The sequence below is a fragment of the Anguilla anguilla genome, chromosome 14, assembly GCF_013347855.1.
Source record: "Anguilla anguilla isolate fAngAng1 chromosome 14, fAngAng1.pri, whole genome shotgun sequence".
In the NCBI taxonomy this organism is placed as follows: domain Eukaryota; kingdom Metazoa; phylum Chordata; class Actinopteri; order Anguilliformes; family Anguillidae; genus Anguilla; species Anguilla anguilla.
This window is the reverse complement of record NC_049214.1, coordinates 28,314,817-28,336,173: the sequence shown is the minus strand read 5'-3', so window position 1 is coordinate 28,336,173 and position 21,357 is coordinate 28,314,817. Positions and strand designations below refer to the sequence as shown.

Below are 21,357 nucleotides of genomic sequence, written 5' to 3'. Positions count from 1 at the left end.
GTTGAACTGCTCAGGATTGAAAAGCTCCACTCTCACTAAGACTTAGTCTTAACACACGCTAGAACTGTTCCAGGAAGCATGGCCCGGACCAAGCATCAATCGCGGCGCTGTTGCTGCTTGTGTCTCGCTTTGCTGTGCGTAATTGCGGTAGTCATATTGTGCGTTGTCTTATTTTCCAAGCTCCGATGTTCAGACGGGGACTTCAAACATGCGGCGGTCGCCGCAGACTCACAGATGTGCTCGGAAGTCGGCAGGTAATAAACTTTAGTAGGCACCACGTTCACTGCCCAGCGCTTCAGCTGTGCATGGTGTGCGAACGCTGCGCGTTGGCATTAACTTGAATACAGCTAACCTGTTTTTTAAACTTTTATTGGTAGGCTGCAGATCATTTTTCGTAAAAGCTTTGGTTTATGATAAGTTATAGCAAGTTGTAAAAATGTATGATCAAGGCAACACATTTTGTAGACTACGTTCTTAAATCACAGTCTGTTTAGATTTTCTGCAGGACAGTCGGAGGCAGCACTTGTTTAAGTGTGTAATCAATGTGAACACCTTGTGGACATCGCGCTTGTTATAATCGCGAACTGTAAGGAGTTTAAGAGATTAACGCATGTTTTACTGGGCGCTTAATTTGCTGCCGAAGTTGTGTTTGCTCTGGTGTTAGTTGGAGCTCTTCTTTAATTAATTTTACAAAAACGAATCGGCATTTGTCCGTCGAGTTAAAAAAAAAAAAAAAAAAAAAACTGTAATCACATACTGTTGGATGTTTCCATGTTGGAAACGATTAGCAGGCGATTTCAATGCCACGGATTGTGTTTTACGTTACACTTGTCGAGACGCTCCACACCAGTATATAAACTACGGAATGCACGGAAAAAGCGCACATCTTTAACCATGTCATCATATATATAAAGATACCTCTACAAAGGCGGATGCATGCATAGTCTTTAGCAGTGTGCTTAATTGTGCTAATTACGTCCGTAGAATGTGTGCGTCCATGTTGAAAGCGGCAAAAATGGTAGGATTATTCACCTGGGTTCTGTCCTTAAGTATTTATGCAGCCCCTCATTGCCTTCTATTTCCTCCTCCTGGCTACGGTGTGCTAGCAAGTCGCGCGTTCTGGTGGCACCTAGAATGAGAGGGCAGCGGGGCAGTGAGCCACAGGTAGTTATGGATTATTTGACCCTGCGGGCCTGTTTCTGATTGGAAATACAATAGATAGCAGAACGGAGAAGAGTTTTTCAACGCCCGTCATCCTGACACGCAGCATGCTGGTTTGGTTCCCCATAACTGTTATCATATTTAAGCAAGTTCAAAAAAGGCCTCTATTAGGGAGGTCAAACTTATTTTGGCGATCTATCAGAAAACATTGTCTGTTTATTTAGCATGCAGTGTCCTAAATGCTTCAGTATAATCAAATAACAGCGTATGAAACGCTAACATGACAGAATATAACAGTTGTTTGCTTTAGTACGATGTTAAAAATGAGTCGCTTCCCTCGGCATGTAATCACTATTGTTGGAGGCAATGCTTTATAGGTTATCACACAGGTAGACAAGATCTTGACAAAAACATGCGTGTAAAAATGTTGTTCCTTCTAGTTTTGTCGTGCCGTACCACCTGCGCATCACCTGCGCATGCGTCCCACAAAACGTCCCTCAAAAATAGTCCATGAGTGAGTGACTACAATTTGCCATGCATAGCCCATGGCAGCAGTCCTGCCTGTGAGCTGTGGGAAAAACACCTGTAAAGATTTTAGGTTAGTGACAGGGACCAAGAGATTAAGACCAGACGTCCCGCCAGGGTGGTCATGCTGCAGTCACCAAACTGTAAGGATTCAGCCATGGTCACAGGGAGGAAAACAAGTTTATTTAGATATGTTTGCAAGGAGGAAAACCAAAGTTCCAAATCTGACTCCATAAACCTATAATGTGGATGTTTGTGCGAATACGGATTTGCGTCTACAGTACGTGAATTTACAGCCTTCTGAGCTTTACGACTCCCAGAATGCAGGCAACGATCAAAATCCATGGACAATCAAAATTTTACCTTGCACACCCATTCATGAAACAAAAATGTTTTGTACCACACTGAAGACAAGAAGTTGCCAAAGAAAAACATAAAAATATCATTGTTCAATTAAGGTTTATCTGTTAAGCCACGTCAGAAAACATTTTATAGCGCCTCTTTCCCAGCCTAACTTGGACAAATCAGAATTAAACAATCAGGATGATGTGAAGACAGGGTTTGGCTACTATTTGAATAACAGTTAATTTCATCAATACAAAATCCCTTCCGGGGTTATTGTGAATAAGAGGATGAGTGCCACTTTTTATGTGCCATTTTGCTTCGGAAATGGCAGTAGAATTCAAAGTCCCACATGATGCTGGACTCTAATGTTATTAGGACGCCTAAATATACAAATGTAATATTACAGAGTCAAATTAGCATAACAATTTCTGACTTCTAAAGTAACAAAGTAACATTGCAGAACAGTCAGTTTACTTTTGCAACAATTTAATAGCTGTGTCTACTCCGATTCTGTACGTTTCCTTGTATGAGCTGTTACCTGTCAAAGTGTTTGTGTACCAGAATGTTTGTGTGTGAAACGTCCGTTGTGATTACATTGCGGGCAGAATATCCGACATCCCTACCTCTGTTCTAGTTCTTGACAGTTACTTGTTGCTAATGTATATTTTAGAGAAATGTATTGCTAGAGGCACAGGTGCGGTAGCAAAATGAACAGTAAATTAGTTGAAATTAAAGAAGGGCTCATCGTTTTCCTTAAGAAGTAGGGCTGGGTCACATTGAGCGCACAGAGAATATGAGGGGTTGGTATCAAACAATGGTGCTTTTCCTCACAAACGCCTTGTCTCTTAACCATGCGTTTGATTGTTCAGCCTGAGCTAGTTTGGGTTTGACCCCTTTGGCCTTTGCCAAAGATGGTTTATGGAATAAGCCAGTGGGCTGCCACAAGTTTTTCTGTCTCAGCATCGACTCAGAATTATGAGCTGACTGTAGTATTTAAAAGTGAATGCAGTCGCGTGGCAGAAAACATGCCATTTCACAGGCTTCCCATTTCCACTGAAGCACGGTTGACTGCCCTATTACCCCCCCGCAGACGCTCGTAAACATTTCCTGCCCCTTGCGCATGCCCTGATGCAGTACTCACCCTGCGCTCCAGGGGGGGTGTATCACAAAGCAGGGGTTACTGAGTTAGCTGGATGACTGTGCTGAGGAAAACCGAGTTTACTCTTTTTTTAACTTCAGTCCATGTTCCTGATTTGGGGGCAGTTATCTAGCTAGTTAAGTAATCCTGCTTCGTGAAACTGGGTCCAGGTTTCCTTCACTATTTTTTGTTTGCCTGTCTTCGGGTATTAACCAGAGCAGAAACCGTGTCCTTCAGGTGTGGTGATGATCAGAGTCGGATCCCAGAGGGGGGCGGGAAGGGGGCGGAGACTTTCGTTCATAAAGGAGCTGGCACCCGTCCATGTATGGGTAGCCTGGCCAGTTGGAAAGCTCTGTGAACGAGCGCATTACTTCACCGCACGCGGTTAATACTTTTTGATCTAGGTTTTGTTTCCAGAAGGTGTTTTTTGTTGAAGGACTGTTTTTTAGTGGACTGGAACATGGCAAACCTCCATTCCAGTAAACCCAACGATACCTTAAAAGCAGGTTCCCGCAGGCCTGTCTTCTTTGCTGCCCCCATTTGTTTCGTTCCCAATAGCCTGCTTTCAAATGAGCTGCCTTGGGCTGAAATCTAAGCTCCAGATTGAGAAATGATCATGGTTGGCATAGCGTCAGCTTCCTTCAACAGCAACAAAACAAACAAAAAAAAAAAATGGGTCCTGTCCATGGTAACTTGGCGCACGGAGTTGTGCTCTGTTCATTTTGTTTCCTTACGGGCAGTTTCCTTCTCTGGTGGCTACGATGCCACCACATACCCTGGTTGGCGATATGCAGGTGCGTGATGTGTGCTAGCTGGCAGCGGTGGCCTAGCCTGCAGTGCTGTGTAAGCGGTAGAGAAGCATGCGCATGGCACTGCCTGGGAACATGGGGCCACTGTTGGCTCACACAGCTGAACTGGCTCACTGTGACTGCCAGTGGACGAGCGGAGAAGGTACCAGAGAGATAATAAAAAATAAATCAAATAAATTCAATTTTCCTGATTTGGTGCATAGGGTGTCGGTCAGAAGGAAGATAGTCTGGTACTAGTCGGTTGGGTGTATTGAATTGGGTGAAATGCAACCAATGAAAAAGCAGTTTGTTAGTCATTATGGTCCCAGCTTCTCAAACAGCCTATGAGAAGATCTGAGGGCAGTCGATACCGTTGGCGCTGGTAAATGAAAACACTTTTTGGCCTTCACTAAGGAAGATTTAATTGGTTAACTAGTCTTATTTTATGTATTGTCTTCTGTTCTCACTGTATATTTCTTGCTATTACACAGTATTTTTTATTTTATTAATTAGGGGTACAAGCAGCGAAGCTGGTGGAACCCTATTGTATCTGTTAGGGTTATTATTAGGGGTCCAAGCAGCGAAGCTGGCCATAACTCCCACACCATAAGTCAGATCAACACAAAACTTCATCGACCTATGCATCTGAACGTGCTCTACAACTTTGCTATTGGGAAAATTTTGCTTATCTGCCAATGTCTAAATAAATAATACGGTAGGCTACGCGCAGCACGCAGGTCGCGAGTTGATATTTCGTCTTGTTTCGTTTTTTCTCAATGTCGTATTTATCATTTGAAATGTGTATTTATGTGTTATTATTCTATCTGTCTCTGAGGCACTCTGAAATGTGCATTCTCTGCTAAGCTGAGCAATGGATTGGAATATATGTCTGACGCCTATTTTAGTTGTGGCGCGGAAGCGCTGCTGCTCTACATACACGCCGGACCATCTGAATGCTGTTTTATACTTTTGCGTAGTCTGCATAGTTTCCATTGTGTGCGGCACTCGCGAAGGGCCAGATCATTTTACATGTGCGGCATATTGCACAGGTTGCCCAGGCCACGTAATTTGATTTTGTTACTGACTGTTATAGTTCAAAAGACAACACCTTCAGTCATATTTCCAAACCTACTAAATACTGCACCAGTGACTACAAAAATACTCAGCTAGATGTAACTTGTTGCAACGAAGACATTCACCTGACAAAAGCGCTTTTAGTCGCATATTTAACGTTGCCTATCGGTTTTGTGAATCAACTGTTATAACCTGTTAGTCAGAGTGTTAGTCAGACCCATTTTTACGTGTACTATGCAGAAGTATAAAACAGCCTTTAGTGTTACGACATAGTAAAGGCCTTTACGCCTAGCGGCTAGGGGACATCCATGGCAATGCAGTAGATATGTTGGGTGAAGGTATATGATCATGAGGATGGAAGATGGCTAGGAGTTGTTTGCAGGGGTGATTAATAAAATCTCATGTGCATCTCACAACTCTTTGGATTGATATTGTGTATATGCGTTATAGTGTGCTTTTTATATTTTTTAATGATACGATATATCTTTTGATATGATATTTTTGTCATCTCTCAACCACCAAGAAACCTTCCTGTCATCTCTCAACCACCAAGAAACCCCCCTATCATCTCTCAACCACCATTAACTGACATGTTCACTTCCAAGAATGGAGAACTACTGTGGTCCGGATCCCCAGTTGAAAGACAGGGTATATTTAGTGCTGCTGATGTCATCAAAATGGTTCCAGGCCCCACCAGATATGCTAGCAGTCATGTACAAGACATAAAGTCTGCATTTGAACTCTTCATAATACCATCAATGAATTATTTTCTGCAGGGTTATATTGCTGGGGACAGCAATAGAACATAACATTTGAACATAATAGGAGGGTTAAAAATCGCTCCATAGGGGGCGCAATTGTGCCAATGCTTGGACCCCTCCCAACGCCGCTTGCGGCTTTAATTTTAATTACTTTTTAAAAGTTTAATTGTGAAACACTATGCATTGCAGGCCTGTGTGTGAAATGTGCTATATAAAGAATGACTAAGTGGTTGACATGTGAAAGGCAGAAAAGCCAGTGGTAATGAACAGCATTCATTACCACTGGCCTAGTAACAGTATGACAGCATTCAGTGCCACTGGCCTAGTAACAGTATGACAGCATTCAGTGCCACTGGCCTAGTAACAGTATAACAGTATGACAGCATTCAATGCCACTGGACTGGAGTTATAACAATAACCATTGCCAGTGGGCTACAGTTGGAACTACAGTATAGCAGTCGTCAGTACCATTGGCATACAGTTATAATTACCATGTAACTGCATTCATTACCACTGGACTAGGGTCATAATTGCAGTTTAACAGTTTTCAGTGCCTCCGTCCTATAGTTTTGATTGCAGTATAACCGCATTCAGGACCACGCCCCTAAATTTCTAGTTACAGCAGGGGACTCCATGTATATATTCAGTGTACAGCACTTTATGCAGAAACAATGTCACAAAGGTACTTGACAGGAAACTGAAACTGCCTTGAACCCCCCCACCACCAAAAAAAAACAGCAAGTGGGAAGTGGGAGTCAGAAGAAAAAAAACTCAAACTGTGCCAAGAAAAACTTGTCTCAAAGGGAGGAAATCTAAGGACTAACCCTAGATGAATCCTTGGTGGGGGAGTCCAGCCTCTGCTGGTCATTGTAAAGGTTTAAGACAAGAACTAATAATAGCTCATTTTAAAAGTAGCCAATGGGTACACCTTCTGTAAAACAAAACCCCAAATGCTATCTTTACAGACCGAAAAGAATGTAACACCTCAGTGACAATGGAGGGAGGGACAGTAAGTATTTTCACATCGTGTCAGATTTATTGCTTCTACTTTTCACTGAATGTGAAGTTTCTTTTTTCGATGGACAAAATCCATTGAAACTCTGGATTTCAGATTTTTAAGCTGCCGCGGTCTTCTGCCTTTTGACAGCCTCGTGGTGTGGGTTGTGATGCCCTCATCCCACTGAAAGAAGTCCCCCCCCCAGGCTAATCTGAACTGCTGGAGTCAGATCTAGGCTCCTCAGATCACCCCCTCCCCGCAGCCTAAAATCCACCCCCATCTCCGGTTACTTATAGGTGTTATATGATAATAGGAAGAATATGTCTTGGCATTTCCTTTTACAGAAAAACACCGTTGAATTCCCCCATGTAATACAAGTATAGGGGAAAGCAACAGACAAAATGGTGAGACCGGTCTGTCTCATACTGGAAAATCTTGGCTGTGTGGCAATACAATACACACTCTGCTGCAGTGTTGGCAAAACTACTCTGAAAGCGTAGTTGACCAACCTAACAATTAATTCAGACCGAAAGCAGTTCAGCTACAGCCTAAAGGGAAATGTAGCTCGCAAAAATAAAATGCAATTACTCCCCCCCCCCCCCCCCCCCCCCCCCCCAAAAAAAAAAGTAGTTCAAATGATTTTTTCAAATGATCAAAAAATTCTGTTACCCAGACATGACGTGTGAGTGAACAATCCCTTCTTTTTGTACATGGAGAGAAACGCTGTGCAGCTCAGTTTGGAGAACCAGCAGGGTGTGGCATGTTGCTGTTGGCCATGGGCAACTATGGTGGAATACACGGTTGTGGTAAAACAAGCTAAAAATATTTTAAGGCCAAGAGTAGTTGGTATTTCCTGTAGTTAAGTACACCTCAAAATGACGAAAAGTAATTCACTACTACAACTGGGACACATATTTCAATGTAGCTGAACTACCTGCAAACTGCTGCAAAATGCGTCTAAACTGTTCCCCAACACCGCTCTGCAGCATCCTTTAAAATAACAGCAATGTTTAGCTTGCGTGTGAACAATAACGTGTGTGTGTGCGTGCGCGCAGGTGTGCATGTGTGTGTGTGTGCGTGTGTGTGCGTGCGTGCGCACGCGCAGATGTGCGTGTGTGTGTGTGCGTGTGTGTGCGTGCGCGCGCGCAGGTGTGCATGTGTGTGCGTGTGCGCTGATGTGTTGAAATGGCATGGCAAGTAATTACATTACATTACAGGCATTTGGCAGACGCTCTTATCCAGAGCGACGTACAACAAAGTGTACAACCATAACCAGGAACAAGTGTGTTGAAAGCCCTAGAGAGAAGTACTGTTCCATGTGCAGGGAACAACCGCATAGTTCAACTTGGACCCTGATGGTTAAACTGATTAACACTAACAACGAGAACGGCAACAACGCAATCTATGGAGAAAAAAAATAAATAAATACAAGTAGTCGTTAAGACAGGTGCATTAACTAAGTCACCTACGAAACAGCTGCCTAGTTACAACCCTAAGTTTAGTCATTTACAGGGGGGAAGGGAGGGATGGGGAGAGGTGCAGCCTGAAGAGGTGAGTCTTCAGTCGTCGTTTGAAATGGGTCAGTGTCTCAGCTGTTCTGACCTCCACAGGGAGGTCATTCCACCATCGTGGGGCCAGAACAGACAGGAGATGTGTTCTGGAAGTGCAGGTGCGAAGAGGGGGAGGAGCTAGGCGTCCTGAGGTAGCAGAACGGAGGGATCTGGCTGGCATGTAGGGTTTGAATATCTTGTGGAGGTATGCTGGGGCTGATCCCTTGACTGCCTGGTATGCTAGGACCAATGTTTTGAATTTGATGCGAGCTATAACAGGCAGCCAGTGGAGGGTAGTGAGCAGGGGAGTTACGTGGGAGTGTCTGGGGAGGTTGAAGACCAGACGAGCCGCAGCATTCTGAATGAAGTAATACATGTTTAGTAGCATTTCATTCAGGAACATGGAGGTTTTCCAAGAATAACATATTATCTATCATTGCAAAACAAAGATCACTGTGGTCAACTCAACAGGCGAAGACCGCAGAACCTGCAGGTTTCATACAGAGCTCGTTCTGAAGCCAGAGCTTCAGTTCATTTAAAAAATAAAGAAAGAAAGAAATAAATTAATGCTTTGTTTACCCAACAAGAATTCAGATTGATTCATTCACTGTGAAACCCCAGGGGGCTGTGAATCAGGCACAGATAAGTCCTTCTGGGAAGCTGATGGGACAAAATAAAGGATTTGTGACCTTCTTGGTGACCCCTGCGGTACAAGGAACTCTGCCCCAGCGAGCACGGTTTTATCTGTCTGTCTTATCTGCCCATTTGACATTCTGCACACATCTCTCACCAGTCTGTGGCCTTTGGAGGTTACTGCCCAATGGGGTGATTGCGCTGTATCAATGCACAAGGCTTCAGCAGAGAGGCACATGACTGCGGTGTAACCACGACTACTGGCCACTAAGCACTGCTACTGTGTGTGTGTGTGTGTGCGCGCGTGCGCGCTTGTGTACGTGTGTGTGTGTGTGTGTGTGTGTGTGCGCACTTGTGTGAGTGTGAGTGTGAGTGTGCACTTGTGTACGCCTGTGGGTATGTGTGTCTAAGCGTGTGTACGCGAGTGTGAGAATGTGTGTCTAAGCGTGTGTGTGTGTGTGTGTGTGTGTGAGAGAGAGTGTGTGTGTGTGAGTGTGAGTGTGAGTGTGTGAGTGCACGCAGGGCTTTGACAGTGTGTCACATGGGTGCATTTGCTCCTGTGTTCACAGAGACATGTTGCAGCGCGGTGGGTCAGCAGTAGATGGCGCCATTGCAGCACTGCTGTGCACCACTCTGGTGCACCCCCAGAGTATGGGGCTGGGAGGGGGCGCTATATTTACCATCCTGGATAAGAACGGTAAGGCCACACACAAACCCCCTCCCCCCCCCCCGGTACCGGCGGGTTGATGGAGGAACCCCATGTATCCCCCATGGGACCCACAAAATATGTGAACAAGTCTGGCAAAAACTGATTTGAGTAATAAGCCATATTTCTGAACTCCCAGGCAAAGTGAAAGTCATCAACTCCAGAGAGACCGTCCCGAAGGGTTTCACACCTGACCTGCTGAGGTCCTGTCCGAAAGACTTCACATCAATCACAGGTACGGCAACACTACGCGGCGCATTTATCTGGCACCTTCTCTCCATCGCCAAAATATAACTCTCAAACAGTGGAGTGGCTGCTTTTCAAATGATATGACCAAATATAATAGTGGGTGGCCAGAAATGTGGGCACTTGAATATGATTGGATTGGTCCGTCAACGTGGCGTTTACATCTTCGAGCAATGTGAAATCGCTGTGGATTATCCCTTTACAGATAATGATGTATGCACCCATACTATGCCGTATACTGCATACTTACATATTCATTATTACAACTATTATAGTCGGGATGCTTGAAAAACTTTTTTTTTCATCAGTGGAGTATCAAAATTTGCTCACGGCCACAGCCTTTTTCAAAAATGGCTCTCGCAAAAAAAATAAAATAAAATAACAATTCTCTATGTGCCTGTTTGTTTATCGCAGATACTTACACAAATGAGCCCAATATGGCATTTTCCCACCAGTACATTTGCCATATTGTTTAAAAAAGAAAGAAAGCTTGCTTTATTAAAATGCAGTTATTGTTTCAACTGTGACGTCCTTTTGAGTAATATTGACCTTGGACTGTTTGGATTATGCAAGTGTCTGGCTACACATAATATTAACATGAAAACAATTTTTGTAAATGTTTACGTAGCCAACATTTTTTGCATTACTCGGTAGAATGAGACAGAAGGCTCCAGAACCTGCACACACACTCATGCAGAAAACAAGCACAGATTGCTTTACGACTATTACTAGGCTGCTGATTGACTGAAGGTTTCCTTGACGATGACTTTTTGACTCAGAATTTGAGGTATGTTTCAAGGGGAACAAAAGAAAAAAAGGAATTTACAATGGACTAATGCAACTGGTTTGTACAACTGAAACAAACTGATCTTTGATCCGTGAAAATGGTTAAAGCAGTACTTGGCAGCACTGAAATGCTACGATTTCTTGCTTTGATCTTTGATTCGAGTCGGTTGAATCAGTGAGTCGGGAGTCGATCGAGCTGATAACCGGCCGCTGTCTGGCGTAGTAGCAGCTTCGGTTGGTTTACCGCGATCCCTTCGCTTTGACCGCGTTGCGCATGTTGCACTTTTAATTCGGGCAATAAAAAGGGCAGCACCAGCGCTGGGGTGTCCAGCACCATTTGCATGTCTCTCGTTGAAATCCTCGGATGAAGTAGGCTGTCCTCAGTCACTCTCTACACCTCTTTGGGGACACGCAGATATCTGTGTACATCACAGGAGGGTGAATACTGGGTAAGAAAGACCTGGCACAGCACACACACACACACACACACACACACACACACACACACACACACACACAAAAGAAGATCCTCCAGTCAAATTCCTTGCAAGTCCTAAAGCAAATAAACCGAATTTCCTCCTTACAAGGTAGCGACTGGTTAAGTCTGTCAGAGTGTCATGGGTAGCTCTGCCCTCTGTTGACGATGAAGCCGCACTCACTGAAGCATCGCTCTCTCTCTCTCTTTGTCGCCTCCTGCAGGCAGCAAGTGGATCGGCATCCCCGGGGAGATCCGGGGATACGAGCAAGCTCACCGCCTCTACGGCAAACTGCCGTGGGCGGAGCTGTTCCAGCCGGCCATCAAGCTGGCGCGGGACGGCTTCCCCCTGCCCCCGGTCCTGGCGCGGTACCTCCACAATCCACTGATAAAGAAGCGCGTGGAGGCCTCCCCTCTGTGGTACTGCACCTCTCACACTCACAGACGTGATTTCATTCCCCTATAAAACACAGCAGGGCATTTACCATCTCTGCACTGCATTAGAGTTCTGGAAGTTTTGAAATCTGGAAAGGTTCTCAAACTGGGAGAAGAGAGCGGGTTTTGTTTTAGCTTGAGCTAAAGATAATTCCGTATGAAGAGCAAAGCACACAATCACCAAATTAGATGCAATCCAGATTTTAAAAGAGGACCTGTTGCCAATGGAGCAACATCTTTATTTAAGAATTGGTGTTAAAAGGTTGCATGCTTTTTGGACTTTGTGCAAGTTTAGGACTTCTGGTAACAGTCAAGAGCTTACTGCCAGTTTCAGTGGTTGGCTCTAACAAGGGCCCCTTCTCACAGTATTGTGTTCTTACGTTGATACAATCTCACAAAGATGTTCTAACAGTGAGATGTTCCAACAGCGAGATATTCTGCAACAAGAATAAGACGGTTCTGCAAATGGGCGAGACACTGAGGTACCCACGGCTGGCAGAAACCATGGCAACCATCGCCAAGCATGGTGCTGATGCTTTCTACACAGGCAAGATTTCTCAAGACCTGGTCAAAGATGTGCAAGACGCAGGTAGGACTGGGCCAGATCCACGTCCGCCCATTTTCTTCCCTGTGTTTATAGGGTTCTGTACCGAACTCTGGTACCACTCTGGCACCAGTTCCCGTATGACCGGTACCTACCGGACCGAATCGCAACACGGATTTTGGTGCCTCATTTCAGCGGCACACTCCTTCACTAGCTAATGTTACACTCAGTGTCAGTTTAGTTGGTGACAGCAGGTTACTGTTAGCAAGCATTTAACTGGGTCAAAATGGCAAAAGTGAAACGGTATAAATTATTAAGCACACGCACACTGTTCACTATCTCTGTAAGCATATCACAAGGGTTGTCCTTTGTACCTGGACCTGGCTGGGCGCTGGTCCATGGGCATCAAGATCTTTAGTCACCAACTTGTTCCCCATGACATCGGCTTCCCAACAATACAAAATATGATCACATTGTATTAAGGAGAGCCTCACGTAATGCTGATCCAGTAGGATGTTTTGCAACTGAGCGCTGGCTCTTTATCACACCCTGCTGACTCCCTGACAGCATGGCAAACAGTCTGTTTTCCTTTGGGGGAGGTCTGATGTGAGGCAGTCTTTTGTGAACTGTCCTACAAAATTGAAAAAATGTGAAATGTATGATGTTTGCTGTGCTTTTCATTCACTGTTCCAGGAGGGACATTATCGTTGGAGGATCTGGAATCTTACCAGGCCAGGGTGACCGAACCCTGGACAGTTCCTCTGGGAGAATACAAACTGTACATCCCTCCCCCCCCAGCCGGGGGCGCCATTCTTGGCCTCGTCCTCAACATTATGAAAGGTGCGAGTGTCTGGCTCCTACAGAGAGAGGTTCAGAGTATTCTTGACTGTAATTTATAGTGCTCATAACAGTGGGATTAGATCATCTGAAGAATGTCTTACACTTAGGGGGGTGCACTTGAAAAGCATCGACAGGAACATTTGTCAGAGCCAGACGGGTAGAGTTTCTGCTCCAGGTGAAACATGAGTTTGCAGCCATGTCTGAGGCAAAGGGTCCCTTGTCCCGAGCGATTTGTTCTAAATATGGGCGTCGTTAGCAGAGGATGTTCCTCCCCCCACCCTCCTGCCAGGCATGCGGCTACATGGCTCGTGCATTCTTAAATCATCGGTCATTGGCCAGTGATCAAGTACTTGGGGCAGTCAAGCACTTTCATGTCGTGACAAGCAAGCTGATTAGTATTTGACTGATCTCTGCGTAAACCAGAACCACACAGCCCTTCTTAATAATGCCTAAAGAAGCCCTTGCCATTTTAGAAATTAACCATTTTTATGGCTTGGAAACCTTTTGGGGAATCGGAAAGCAGTACGAGCAAAATCTACCTGAGAGAATTATGGCCAAAAATTGCATTGCAAGAATACTTAACCCACAATAAAATGTGACAGGAGACAGGAGGATACAGTTGATAAAATAGGGTGTGGACAAACCTCTGGGTGCTCGTTCAGTGACCACGTTCCCTGGGTTTTGTCTGTTTGTTCTTTTTGTGTGCAGGATTCAATCTCTCACCCTCCTCAGTGGAAGGCGAGCAGCAGGTTCTGACTTTTCACAGGTTTGCCGAAGCCTCCAAGTTTGCAAGAGGGCAGAAGAAGAGTGTCAGGGATCCCAACTTTAGCTCAGGAAAGGTGAGTTACTGCTACTGTTGCAGCTGCTACTTTCTACTACTGCTGCTACAGCTAACCAAACCACATCCTCTTAAGCCCATCCAAATTCTGAGTGATCTAACAATTTTTCTCAACCAAGCATGAAATGCAGTAGATAGCTGCTTTAGCCCTTAGAGGTGTAAGATCACAAATATGTGATTAGAACATTCCTCACTGAACATTCTAATGCTGATGTAAAAATCACTACTGGTGACTGAATGCAATGGAGTTCTAGAACACTGACATAGAATTTAGGAAGAAAAACATTCCAAAAGTTGTAGCACTGCCCATACAGAATGTATCCTCTGGGTGTAGAGTTCAATGGGGATTTCACTGGCTCACATCTCCTAGCTGTGACTGCCACTACCACCTTAACTACTATTATTGTGACGTCTCCCAAAGTGTGGTCAATTGTCTGTGTGCTACTGAGGTAGTACTCCTGAATGTGGACAGTGCATTAAAAGCACTAGACCAGTGGTTTCCCCACCTTGTGCCTGGATGACAACTATGTGTGCTGGTTTTCATCCCAACCACAATTGCAATACCAGACTTTTAGCAAGCTTTTGATTTTTCTTAATGAGGTCTTTTTCATGTTTAGAGGGATTATTTACCATCTTAAGCCACATTATGTCACAAATAGCTCTGCATGCCTTGAATGAAAGCCCTGTATTCACATGGTGCTTTTTGTGCTATATTGAAAATAATTACATAAAAGAGGTTAAAACATTTTAACTGATTAAATCAAAGTTTCACGTGAATCAACCGACTTGAAATTCTGTTATTAGCCGCAATCACAAGACAGAGTAGTTGTGAAGCACATTCACTTGAGTTAAAATTTCTTTTGAGTTATGCTATATATGTCAGGTGCATAAGATGCAGATGCGCCACTTTAAACCAACATGAGCAACTTTTTTCAGTCTGTTATTTTTATTAATCAAAGCACAACTTGGGAAATGATCTTGACATTACGTTTAAGTTTCGGTCCAAGAACATTTTTATAAACGAGGCCCCAAAGCTATAGGTCGTTAGCCATGGCCCAGATTATATTTATCTTGCAAACTCCCCTTCTTTTTGCCTCTGGAGGTTTTCTGAAAGAAAAAAATATCTCCCTGCAAAAGAAAAAAAAACAAGCTATGAAAAGTAATTTATCTAAAAATAATAAGTATGCCCAGTGTTTTCTGCGTCAGATTTGAAGTTAACCCGTTATGCTGTGTTTCCTGACTGAAGTTCAGCTGCGGTTAAGCTGCGTTACCTGCCTGATGCGTTTGTCGCCTCTTTGCTTCTCTCCGCAGGAGGCCCCCAGGCTGATCGAGGATGACTTTGCCGATCGCATCAGGTCGATGATCCGCAGCAACGCGTCCCGCGACCCTGCGTATTACAACTTCACGCTCTCCGTTGACCGGCAAGGCACCACGCACTTGTCCGTCCTGGCTGAGGACGGCACCGCCGTCTCCGTCACCAGCTCCATCAATCGCATGTGAGGCGCCGCCCCCCCCTGCCGCCCTACTCTGCGCGCTGTCAATCACTGTGTGCACGTGTGCACTCCGCATTTGCCAAAAGTACAGACAAAACTCTCCATTCTCCGTCCTACTCTGATTTAGAGGGTGAACGTACCATCTCCTTCGCCTTTTTTATTCTTTGGCATAGCTAGATGAACTAAAGCCCTTTAAACACTTTAAACTTTTTGTTTTGTGTTGTTATCTCGCGTAGCCCTTCTCATTATACATCCATGGCGTAGCTGCGACACGGAGGTCTGGGCGAGATTCCAGACCTGGTTAATGGCTGCCTTGTAATTATTCGTAATTATTCATGCCCCAGCGGCGTGGAGTGACTTTAAACGGTGCGGTGTTCTCACCGAGTATACCGACAACAGTGTTCATGAACATGTTCGCCAGTGGTTCTCAACCCTGAAGTTCTTTCTTCTTACTGAGTATACTGCCAGCTTTATTGTGTAAGATTAGTATAGCCCTTGTGTAAGTGTGATGTTCAGACTCTATTTTTGTGACAGCTTTGGCTCTGCCATCTACTCTCCCAAAACTGGTGTAATCTTCAACGACCAGCTGTTGGACTTCTGTGGGATTGCGGATCGCATGACCGCCGGTAAGGAGACGGCAGATCGAATCTTCTCTTTCTCTCTGTGTGACTGAATCACCACTGAAGTGTTTGCGTGTGTTTGTGTTCGAGTGTGTGTCTGTGCATGTGTCAGTTTGTCGTTGTGACAAGGTGACATGGTGACCTGATATCATTGTGATGTGGTGTCCTTTGAAGTGTGCTAATTGAGTAATGGTACCATGTTGTCATGCAGTAATGGTAACCTGTTGTCAGGTTGCTATGTTGTCATAGGGTAATGGTAACCTATTGTCAGGTTGCTATGTGGTCATGCATTAATTGTAGTGTGTTGTCATGGGGTAATGGTAACATGTCGTCAGGTTGCTGTGTGGTCATGCGGTGATGGTACCATGTTGTTGTGACGACATGTGGATGGTTTGCTCCTCACCAGGAGAGCAGCCTCCCTCCTCCATGGCCCCATCGCTCCTCCTGTCCCAGTCCAGGGGGAAAACCCTGGTGATCGGGGCATCTGGAGGCAGTCTGATCACTTCCGCGATGGCCCTGGTGAGTACACTTAGGCCTGCTTCACACCAGATCAGCTTGCCGCAGGGCTGTGCGGCAGAAACGGCAGTCTTCCCATTCATTTGAATGGGGGTAGTGCGTTTAGGCTGCGGCAGTGGGGGGCCGCATGGGGTGCCGGAAAAAAACGCAGCGGCCTGCGGCAAGAAAGTTGAACCAGAATCAACTTTTGCCGGAACGCAACCCGATGTCACGCTGCAGTGGCCAATCACGTAAGTTGTTTAAATTACCATGTAGCAGTCCGCTGTTTACCAAGCAACTGTCAGATGAATTACTGACACGATTCATTTCCTAAGATTTAATTTTATAATCGTCATCGTGATTTGACAGTACTGGGTAATGGGACGAGTACCGAAACAATAATTACTAGCTAAATATCAATTCCGAACATCGGAATTAAGCTGTATAAAAGATCAGCTATTTAGCAGTTCTTGCATGTTTATTGCTGTTTATTGTACCTAGCACTATGGAGTTCATGGACCAAATAATGATACTCTCCCAGTTGTGTCCTCGCATGGTTTATTTCCTGCACCCAGCTTCGACGTCTGCGTCTGGCTGGCAGTCTACGCTGCAAAATAACGATAGCAAGAAGCTTCCTTCGGTTTGCGTTTGTGTCCATTGTTTTTTAGCGGACAGGAGTGGGTGTAACTTGAAGTTCACAACATGACGTCACACAAATGGGCCATGCAGTGACACGCCCACACCGCCGCACAACCCTGCGGCAAGGTGCCGCGTTGCCTGATCTGGTTTGAATGCAGCCTCCTTACTGCTGCTGCTGCTACTAGTACTTACCGTACTACTACAATTGCAGCATAGCAATCATTCGGTATACTTGAGTTCTAAATGGCTTGCATAAACCTTGACTTCAGCAATTTTGCTAGAACACACATTTTTCCAAAGTTTCGCTGTATTTTTCATAAACTGTGCCTTCAGTGATGGAAACCATTTTGTTTTGCCACGCGTAATTATCATTGAATTTTCCCTTGATTCGATGTATGCTGGGCTCAGTAGGGTTGGAAATGTAGAACTACCGCGTGGCAGAAATTCTGACACCGAGCGTGCCGTGTTCCAGGGGTATAGACCCGCACACGCTCCTTCCCTCTGGCCTCAGAAACACTGACCCTGCCCCCCCTTTCACTGTGTTCCCAGACCATCATGAACCACGTGTGGTTTGGGAAGAGCCTGCATGATGCCGTCAGCGCCCCTCTGCTCTATGTGGACGCCAACAACGATCTGAACTTTGAGTCCGGCTTCAACGAGGTACCGCCCCTGCTCCCGTCTAACAGCACAGTGTCCCTCAGCCATCAGACGCAGTACTGACCAGCACTCATCACTGACACCTACTTTAGTGTAACAGTGTCCATCAGACGCAGTACTGACCAGCACTCATGACTGACACCTACTTTAGTGTAACAGTGTCCCTCATACATCAAACACAGTACTGACCAGCACTCATGACTGGTACCTACTTTAGTGTAACAGTGTCCCTCAGCCATCAGACGCAGTACTGACCAGCACTCATCACTGACACCTACTTTAGTGTAACAGTGTCCATCAGACGCAGTACTGACCAGCACTCATGACTGACACCTACTTTAGTGTAACAGTGTCCCTCATACATCAAACACAGTACTGACCAGCACTCATGACTGACACCTACTTTAGTGTAACAGTGTCCATCAGATGCAGTACTGACCAGCACTCATGACTGACCTACTTTAGTGTAACAGTGTCGCTCATACATCAGACGCAGTACTGACCAGCACTCATCACTGACAGCTCCTGTAGTGTTCCTCAGGCATCAGACACAGTACTGACCAGCACTCATCACTGACACTTCCTCTAGTGCAACAGTGTCCCTCAGGCATCAGACGCAGTGCTGACCAGCGGTGGCAGGGCTGCTTGATTTCGGCCCACACTGATTTGGCGAGAGGCGCGGCTCCACAGCTTTGCTAAACGAGAGCATGTCAGTAATGCTGACCTCAGCTTGAGTCCTGTGGGAGCGTGAGAATGTGAAGGGGCTGGGGGCGGGGACACGTGGGCCCTGTGGGCGCGGCCTATGGGTTGGGGCGTGGCTGTGATTGGTGTTTTCCTGGCTTCAGAGGTTGCGTGAGCAGCTGCTGGAACGTGGGCACGTGAAGGGGGCGTGGCCGTACTTCTTCAACGTGGTGAACGCCGTGACGAAGGAGGGCGGCTGCATCAGCGCCATGTCGGACCTCAGGAAGCTGGGAAAGGCAGCGGGCTACTGAGGACTCGCCGTGGCAACCGCGCTGGCTGCCAGCCCGATGCCCGATTTACCGGGCGCTGTAGAGGAAGAATGCTATTGGTTGGGAATTTATCACAAGGTGCGTTCGACACGTCGCCTGTTTTGTACATCTGGACTTGGCCCATTCAAACCCTGAGGCTGAACATTTATGGGCAAACCTGACCACGTGATCATGATTATGACTTTACCGCGCACTGCGGACTACAGCTGCCCAGCCTGACCAATCACAGCAGAACGGATGTAGAAAACCAACAGTGTCCAATCAACGGTAAACTGCAGCAGAATGCATTTTGAATTATGTCCATTTATCTGATTACTCGCAAGATCTCTGCAGCTATTATGAGATGTAGCTTACTGTTTTTAAATGGTTGTTTTTTTTATTGCTGAAATGTAGCTAGCTAAAGAGGTCCATTTCCAAGCTGAAATAACTTCTTTTTTTTTTGCGCTCATGTGACTGAATTTTTTAACATGTACAGGCTATGCTATCTGTACATTGCTAAGAGTCTGCAGGTGGAATTGGGCCCCACCACCCCAATGAACAAATCAAGAAATGATCAAACAAAATTTCTGCGGTTTGGGGGGCATCTTCTGCAGCAAGGTGCAGTAAGAGCATGACACCAAAAATGACTGCTGTGACTCAAAGATCGGGACCCCCCCCCAAATTCCAAACACCTCCCCCTGTTGTCTCACTCATCAGACACAAGACTTGCACCTGTTTCACAATCGCACGCCCGGTTCCAAAAATCACTGAAGTGAAAATAAATTTTGGTTTAAGCTACCTTATAGCCAGTTACTCTGGGTAAGGATATACACTAAATGAATGTATTTTGATGTGGTGTATTGTCAGTGAAGTGACCCGGCTGGATTATCGGTGATGTAGACTGTGAAATTTCTGTATTGTCACACCAAAACATCGGGTCGATTGTAGCATCGCAGTCAGTTCTTAGCACGCAGCTGAGCATGCTAAAACGAGATTTGGGAAGTTATTGACTGCAGCGTGTTCCGTATCGACTGATCCCAAGTCCCTTACTAGTCCCAATGTTCAGTGTTTGTTTTCCCTGCCATTGTGCTGATGATCCTGAGCGGAATTCTGAGAAATTTAAAGGTTCTGTTGTAGGCATGGTAAAATCAGAGAGTGAGAAAGCTTTAGTATTTGGTGTGGGCTAATTTTTAAAATTCCTAAACCATCCATGATCGCAGTGATTACAACACAGAGCCTATGTGAAAAAGAAAATGCATTAAAACCTCTATCAAATACATAAATATGCTTTTTAAAGTTTCTTAATAAACTGATTGTAAAAATTAAATGTTTCCTGGTCTTGCATCCTAAATGTTGCATTCATAACTTCATGACTTCAGTGCTATTTCTAACTGATGTACATGCTGCGATTAGCAAAATTATTTGCCTCTCTATTGGCATTAGAACAACATATGAAACTGATCATTAGGTAATTATATTTAGTCAAATGACTCCTCTATCTGCACATTTATTGCTATAGTAAATAGTGTTGACCTTTGACCAACGGTGGTGCCGTTAGCATGCATGCTAACATGCTATTATTCTCCCCCACAACACCTGTGAATCCGCATGTGCTGCTGGGGGTGTTCCTGATTTCTGTTTATTTTTAAATTTAAAGAAAAGCAATCGGGGACCGAAAGTGGCTTTTCAGCTGAAAAGGAAATGGATATGTCCTTATTTATAAAAACAAACATAGCAATAGTGCTGAACTCCATCACTAACTTGGACAATGCAGCAGTTACATTAACTTCCATAACAATTAAATGTTTCGAAAGACGTATGTTATCTCTGTTGTGTAAAGAAGTCAATGCCCAGTTGTGTAAAGAAGTCAACGCCCAGTTAGATCCGTTTCAGTTTGCTTATAGACAGACACGTGGCACAGACAATGCCATCACAAGTATTGCTCATCTTATCACTAAATGTCTGGAGGACCCTGAGTCTTGTGCGCATCTTCTGTCAGTTGATATTAGTTCAGCATCTAAAACTCTGCAGCCACATCTTCACAAACTCAAGAACATGAATGTCAATCCTTTCATCACAAACTGGTGATTATAAATATCATTGTAGTTGGATAGTTTGCCCTTATTGTTACATGCTAACATTTGCTGTATTTTATTATAATAATATAATCTGTTTCTGGGTCAATTTTGGTTGTATTCTGTTCTGAGATATAAACAAAATATTAGCCTGGTGCATTCGTCCGTGATAACCACAGGGATAGTACCGCTCACTGCAAGCCACGTATGAGCAGTTGAAATCACGTCATATCGCACATCCTGCATGGTGAGTACCAGCTCTTACCATCAGGAAGAAGGTTGTCCCACTGTGTAGACGGAATCGAGACAAACTATCTTTTATCCCGATCTCTATCAGAGAACTACACACCAAGAGGAACTGAAACAACAGCTTGCCATGGCACACCATAACCCTGAAGTGCACATACTGTAGAAGCACTTTGGGTTGCCGTTATTGTGGTCTGTATTGCCCTGTCCTGTACGGTGTAAAGTTTTCTTTTCCTTTTTGTATGATACTGCATTGCTCTTTGTACAGTGCTGTTTTTAACCACCTTAAGCACATTGCCCA

General features: G+C 44.9%; 1 protein-coding gene across 1 annotated transcript; it reads left to right on the top strand.

Moving 5' to 3' along the window:
• The first annotated feature begins 78 nt into the window (after positions 1 to 78).
• ggt5b (gamma-glutamyltransferase 5b) lies at positions 79 to 20,014 on the top strand. Its single transcript, XM_035391790.1, has 12 exons — positions 79 to 254; positions 9,542 to 9,669; positions 9,818 to 9,913; positions 11,410 to 11,605; positions 12,049 to 12,209; positions 12,858 to 13,004; positions 13,713 to 13,843; positions 15,154 to 15,338; positions 15,870 to 15,961; positions 16,362 to 16,474; positions 17,639 to 17,749; positions 18,592 to 20,014. The coding sequence occupies exons 1-12, from the start codon at positions 79 to 81 to the stop codon at positions 18,736 to 18,738; spliced, it is 1,683 nt and encodes a 560-aa protein (XP_035247681.1). The 3' UTR covers positions 18,739 to 20,014.
• The last annotated feature ends 1,343 nt before the right edge of the window (positions 20,015 to 21,357 follow it).

Bases quoted from the DNA above. Each gene is read 5' to 3' on its own strand.
- ggt5b (XM_035391790.1), top strand. From the start codon at position 79: ATGGCCCGGACCAAGCATCAATCGCGGCGCTGTTGCTGCTTGTGTCTC. The intron at 9,670-9,817 runs GTAAGGCCACAC...CTGAACTCCCAG, and splicing joins TACCATCCTGGATAAGAACG to GCAAAGTGAAAGTCATCAAC. The intron at 15,962-16,361 runs GTAAGGAGACGG...GCTCCTCACCAG, and splicing joins TGCGGATCGCATGACCGCCG to GAGAGCAGCCTCCCTCCTCC.